This window comes from Penaeus monodon, chromosome 24 (genome assembly GCF_015228065.2).
Source record: "Penaeus monodon isolate SGIC_2016 chromosome 24, NSTDA_Pmon_1, whole genome shotgun sequence".
In the NCBI taxonomy this organism is placed as follows: domain Eukaryota; kingdom Metazoa; phylum Arthropoda; class Malacostraca; order Decapoda; family Penaeidae; genus Penaeus; species Penaeus monodon.
In genome coordinates, this window is record NC_051409.1 from 13,465,142 (window position 1) to 13,465,626 (window position 485).

A 485-nucleotide genomic window follows, 5' to 3' on the forward strand; every position below is an offset into this window, starting at 1 on the left:
TTTAGATATAACACTTCTGAACTTTTTTTTTTCTTATCTATCAAAAGTCTGTCTTTTTTATATTGATTAAAGAAGCAGAAAACTAATAACAGTAATATCCAAAAGTAAACATTGCTGGTGGAAAGAAAGGGAAAAATTATATCTTGTAAAACCACCTACTCTGGAAAGGACAATCAATAACCTTAATAATTTCCACCACCCCCTCCATATCCTCCCCTGGAACCACCCCCTCCATACCCACCCCTTGGCCCACCACCATATCCTCCCCTAGGGCCACCTCCATACCCTCCACCACCAAAGCCACCTCTATAACCCCCACCAAATTGATTTCCAAATCCCCCTCTACCTCGGCCACGGTTCCCACGGAAGTACCCCCCACCTCCACGTCCTCCAAAATAGCTGTTGCCGGCCATACCACCTCTAAATCCTCCATGTTCATCGTGGCCACCTTGACCACCACCTGCAAAAAAAATTTAGTCATAGGT

General features: G+C 44.5%; 1 protein-coding gene across 1 annotated transcript in view; it reads right to left on the reverse strand.

The window, feature by feature from the left end:
• LOC119588597 (ATP-dependent RNA helicase A protein-like) overlaps nucleotides 1–485 on the reverse strand; it is a 19,877-nt gene continuing 19,392 nt past the window's right edge. Inside the window, exon 23 of the mRNA XM_037937240.1 lies at nucleotides 1–460. Coding sequence (XP_037793168.1) covers nucleotides 183–460 — 278 coding nt within the window. The 3' untranslated portion in view covers nucleotides 1–182. The remainder of the gene's footprint in view (nucleotides 461–485) is intronic.